Below are 6,055 nucleotides of genomic sequence, written 5' to 3'. Positions count from 1 at the left end.
GTTTTCAGAGAAAATATATTCTCTTGCACCAACTATAGCAACAGGATAGTTTGTAGTTTGATCCTCGTACTTAACACCAGGAATGTAAGGATTGACTGCTTCCATATCTAATTCTTCAAATTCTGATAAAACAGATCTAATCTTCAGACATTCTTCAAGATAGTTGTCTTGGTTGGCATCAATCAATTGGATATATTCACCTCTGTAGAAAATCAAGGCATGATTTTGGTTATCAGATTTACCATCACCTAAAATTGGATTACCAGATAATTGAACTCTAAATTTAGGACGTCTACGACCATTTTCCATAAGTTCACAGTGACCATCGATTAAAGCAGAGTAAATTCTTGGTTCATCACCTTCCTTTAATGGAGGTTCTTCATCCAAGTAAGCAATTTGTAAATCAGGATAAGCTCTCAATAAAAATTCCGCATTTTCCATTTCATGAGGTTTAAACTTAGCTAATCTTTGCATAGAAACCAAAAACTTAAACTTCCTTCTTGCCATTTTTTCCAATTCCCTTTCTAAACCTTCAGCGTTACCACCGAACATTTGAACAATCTCAGGATTTTCAACACGGTATAACAGTTTAATAGCTCTTGAATAATTCATAAAACCAGAAACGGTACGGTACAGAGTTTGAGATCTTAAAGAAGCCCAAATACGAGTACGTAGAGTATATTCAGGAGCAGCGGATTTGAAACCAATACAATAGAAGGGTAAGTCATCAATTTGAGATTTTATACTATCTTCCTTTGAGTTATCATTAGTATGATCAATATCTTCAAAAGCTTCGGTTTCTTCAGCCAAAAATTTGGTATCTTTCACAAAGCAGTCCCATTCAACGGGATGTAACTGTTTCAGATATTCTAATAAGGTCACTCTTGAGAATTGATCTTCTTCACGGATAATTTCTCTTAGTGATAATAAAATTCTTTCTGAATAATGAGGTGTCAAGACAGTAAAAGTTGGCATATTATCGACAGGCAATGCTTCAGGCAATGGAATAGACAAAGATTGTGCAAAAAATGAAATACGACGTTCAGCTTCAGAGTCTTTTGGGAAAAACTCAGTATACACTTCTTTGCTAGATTTTTCAACTTGGGAAGTAAAGAAGGTTGGAGCTCTCAAGGCTCTCCTCCCTTCAATCTCAGAAGGAATTTGATGATATAGCAACTTCTGGACATGATCTATAGCCAACAAATGTTCTCTGTACATTGAAATAATAATAGCATTCCAAATTTGTGAAATCAAGACCTTCGGTTTGTATTTAACTTCCATTTCCTTTGTAGCTAATATTTTCAGGTAAATTCTCTTTGGCAATCTCGTAAATATATTTCTCCATGGTGTTAAAACTGACATACCTAGGTAGAATGACTTGCATACAGAGAATACAGTATTGATAATAATGTACCATAAATAAGTATCCAAGAAGAACAAAATGAAATCAGTAGCAATCATCAAACCTAAAACAATTTTTGGCTGCTGTTTACATAAGGCAGCACCCCACCATTTTTCACCGGCACACCTCATTGTCATTGTAGATAAGATTCTAATAGGATCTCTTAAAGACAATGTTAAAAAGAAATAAGATTCAGCAAATTTAGCACCGAACACAACAATCCAGACCAAATATGAAAGCAATCTATCCCAGCCACGTAATGGCGCAAAATTTGCGGTAAAAGTCTGAGAGGCGACATAACGTCTTGAAGATTTGTTCATATATGATGTAAATAAACCACCTAAAGGCATGACTGAGAAGAAAACTAAGGTCACCACAGCAACGAAGAACATTACGATAGCGACGATTTTAGCATCTTTCGAATACACTGTATCTTTATCATATACGAAGAACCAAATAATAGGAGCAATATTGATTCCGAGAATAACACAAATAAATATAAATCTTTTCCAAAGTCTTTGAGCACCGGCCCAATGTCTTGGAACAAATAACAACTCACATAGTGTGGCAGCTATTTGAATTAAACAAGCCAAAGAACCACCTAAAGCACAAGAGGCCCATCTATAAGCAGCCAAGGGTTGGTTATTGACTAATTGTTGATAATTGTGTGTGTATAAAGTTGGGGCATTATAAGCAGTATACATCCAATAAACGGAAGCATGCATAACCCAGATTCTGTTGAAATTTGTAACCATATGTAACCAAGTTCTTGTTTCTTTATAAGTTTTAAAGAAAACCTTTTCCCAAGGGACATCGCCTAATCTTTGATAACGTTGTTCAGCTGGTAAATCTATTAGTTTTGATTGATCATTTAGCACAATTTTTCTGATACCTTCGGGATACCAAAATAATTGATTAACATCATCATAACCTATGACATAGTTATGATCTTTCTCACGTTTGACATAACGACCGTCAGAAATCTCATAGACTTGATCTCTCAAAAAGTGATACAATGGACTGATGACTCTATTCAGATAATCACCTTCAGGTAAAGTCGGTAATTCATTTGTACTATTTGTGTAAGTATTTATATTTGTTTTTGAATTGTTTGAAGGGGAAGAACCTGACTCCAAATAATCTAATGCACATTTATAGATAAAACATAAACATTCTGCTGTGAATCTGATTTGGTTCGCTTCACCCCATATTAATAAATATAATGCTAGTTGTCTTGTCATTTCTGCAGGAGATAAATTCATCATTTTATATTTCCATCTAAAGTCAGCTGCCTCTAGTGAGTTATCACCTTTCAGCTGTTGTAAAACGATTTCAATATCCTGTAGTGATAAATTTTCGTTTGATTTATTTGGTAGGAAATCTCTATTCTTTTTATTAATATTTCTTCTACCAGAATTTACCTTTATATTTCTAAAACCGATTTCATCATCTAGATCCAGCTGTGAAGCAAAGTACCATTTCTTGTAATTAGCTGTATCACCACCGATGTAATCTGAATGTAAAGATAATAAAGCCTGAGAAGTTGACATTCTTGAGGATCTTGAATCTAATAACGTCATAAAATGATCAAACATATTTCTCATAGAATCTCTCTGAAAACCAAACTTATTCGTCAAATCGATAAATATATCTTCAATTTGCTCTATAGAGATAGGACTATTTACATCAGCAGTCCAAGCAGGATATGGATCATTACCATTGCCAAGTCCCATGTTGTTGGACATCCCCGAATCACTGTTCATCATATATCTGCTGCTGTATGAGTCGTTACTGCTGTTGTAATTGTTATTATTGTTGATATGGCTATTATAACTGTTATTTATATTATTATTTCCCACACTAGAGTTAGTATTATTATTACCTTGAGTATTTAGATAGTAGTTTTGCTGATGGTCATGTGATCTACCTTCTCTGGAATAAGCAAAATTTGAATCATGATTAGTATTAATGTTATTGCTATTATAATTCATTTGGTTAGATGATGAGAAGTTGTTATCAGCGTTTCTCGATCTTGAGTAGTCAGTAGGCCCGGTAGTAGCTGCATTTGCATGATTGTAACTTGATTGAGAGGCGTCATAACTACCAAAACTATTATTATCAGTATCCTCAGCTAAAGGAGTATGAAATGGATTATTTTCATCTCTGTAAGAGAAATCAATACTTTGATCATCAACACGATTGCCGTATTGGTCATAACGTTGAGGAGATGAATTATTCATGTATTGATCTTGATCTAGAGAATTATCATGGTAGGACATTTTGGAATCTTAATAAAAAACAGCAAAAATCAAAAACAAAAAAGTAACTGTTCTAAAGAGATTTCACACGCAGACGCAGGTGAATCGATGTTTTAACTTTCGATTTAATTTTTTTTTCTATTTGTTTTATTAGTTTTTGTCGAAGTTGATCTGATTGATTCTAGTCTTAGATTGAAACAGAGATGCGACAAAATACAAAAAAAACCTAAAATTTTTTAAAAAAAAAAATGATTAAAGAAGAAAACAGCGTATTATCAAACTAGTGAGAAGACCTGTAAAGACTTTGATTTTAAAGTTGTAGATCTCTAGTATATAACACTTTCCTTTCTTGTTGAAGTATTCGATTGTTGACTTTTAAAAATACTTCTACCTTCCTAAAGAACTTTTCCTTTATTTAGATAATCTTTAGAATTTATTATACGTTAGATTGCTAAAACTGATTGTATATTAACTTCTTTGATCTGTTTCAGTAATGAAGATGAAGGGAAGAACAGAAGAAAAATAAAAGTTCTTTCTTCCTAGTTTATCCCCAATATGGATATACGACACAGATTTGATTAAATATCTGAGCTAAAGTTGGAGATAATCTAAAGAGGATCAAATAGGTTCCTTTTAATCTATCAATTATCTTATTATATTTTTTTCTTCACCACTTCAATGAGTAAAAAGAATAACGAAAGCTCTCCTCTTTGAAAAAAGATTCCTTTGGATCAACAAGATGGGTTAAAAAAAAATTATTTTGTTGAGAGATCTAAAGTGATACTATGTGTGCTCTTGCCCTCTTAAAGATAAAGAATGGCTGTTTCTTAAAAAAATAAAATAAAAACTTTGATCCTCCTTCGATACAATTTTTTATATATATCAGTTTTCTGAGATCAAAATCGAAATCGAAATCAAAGTCGAAATCAAAATTAGAATTAAAATCGAAATTAAGTTCGAAGTCGAAATCAAAAATCTTAGGAAAAAAAAATTAGTAAAAAAGCGGAAAAGAGAGAAATCGCACAGTAAAAGTATGTAAGTTTTTAATTATTTTTTACTATAAAGCAATGGTGAAAATTAGAGTTTTTATTATGAAATACAAGGTTATAGAGGAGAATGGCTATTAAAAATTAATATCCAAGGTTAGATCAAATGCATTTGTGTGTGTAAATGTAAATGTATATGCATGTCTGTACTTACCAGCCATAGTAGATAGAGACACATCGATATCTTGCCTTGTTTCTAAATATGTTAGTTATATTATTATGTTGTTGACTTTTTTTTTTTTTCAGCATTTGCCTAGTAGTGATTGTGGTACTCACACGCTGGTGAATCTTCGTGAAGGGCTGTTTTTGTAGGGTGTCTCTGACTGCATGGTGAGTTGTACATATAAATAAATCGAACCAATACTAAAATATCCTGGCTATGGGCTTTCCTCTCTGTCTGTCTCTTGATTGTGCCGAACCAAATCAAAATTTTCAGTATTTATTTCAATTGGGAAAAAACGTGTCGTTGACAATGATACTCATTACACCAGATCAAAATTCAAATAGCACACAGATATTTGGCCGATTTATATCTCTGTTTCTTTTTTATTTAAAAGAAGAGTCCCTACAGAGGGGAGTGATAAGAGGTAGTGTTACCTAGTGCAAGATTTATTCTGTTCTGATCTATCTCTAATCAAATCATACCCATCCGTTTCCTGCAATATTTGCCTATTCATACTTTTCTTCCTTGCTGTAAACTGTCTATTCGTCCAATTCAAATTAATTTCAATATTTTTTGTATGTAATCTAATTGAATAGTACTGTTCAGATGGTACTGCTTGGTCGATTTGAACATCTGACGGCATTAGTCTACATACTACGATGTTGTCACTATCATAAACTGCTGAATTGCTAAACTCGTTCATCTTTTTCTTTTCTTTTCCTTTCTTTTCCTTTCCTCTATTGGGCAAGAGCAAAAGCAACCCTCTCTTTCCTTCTTCATCTGCACTCCTTCGCCCCCTTTTTAACGGCCCCTTTTCCTGTTTAGAAGGGCAACAAAATCAAAACGCGAACTGAAATTAAAATTAAAAAGTTGACGCGACACGCGTCAAACGCCAAGAAAAATAATTCATTTATGTATATATATTTTTACGCATCGCTGGTGTCTCTCCTTCGAGGCAGTGTTGCTATTTTTGGTTTTGGTCCTATGGATGCACAAAAGAAAAAAAGTTTGTTGCAGATCTCATACTTTTCCTAATCTGGCTTGTTACATCGTGGGGTGTAAGGTATTTACACGTTTACTTGCAAATAATTTATTTCTTCTAGCTTGGTTCAGGTAGGGTAATCTATATGCATCTCTCTTTTTCAGGTGTTGATTCAGCAGTGTAATCATCATTAAAATTGTATCT

The 6,055-nt window shown here is 33.2% G+C and overlaps 1 protein-coding gene across 1 annotated transcript; it reads right to left on the bottom strand.

The window, feature by feature from the left end:
* On the bottom strand, positions 1-3,681 carry Kpol_385p13 (uncharacterized protein; the record flags this gene model as incomplete). Its single annotated transcript, XM_001642752.1, has 1 exon — positions 1-3,681. A coding segment is annotated over one exon (3,681 nt), but the record flags the coding sequence as incomplete, so codon positions are not given.
* Between the last annotated feature and the right edge of the window lie 2,374 nt (positions 3,682-6,055).

The sequence above is a fragment of the Vanderwaltozyma polyspora genome, genomic scaffold (genome assembly GCF_000150035.1).
Source record: "Vanderwaltozyma polyspora DSM 70294 KpolScaffold385 genomic scaffold, whole genome shotgun sequence".
Classification (NCBI taxonomy): Eukaryota; Fungi; Ascomycota; class Saccharomycetes; order Saccharomycetales; family Saccharomycetaceae; genus Vanderwaltozyma; species Vanderwaltozyma polyspora.
This window is presented reverse-complemented; position numbering and strand designations above follow the sequence as displayed.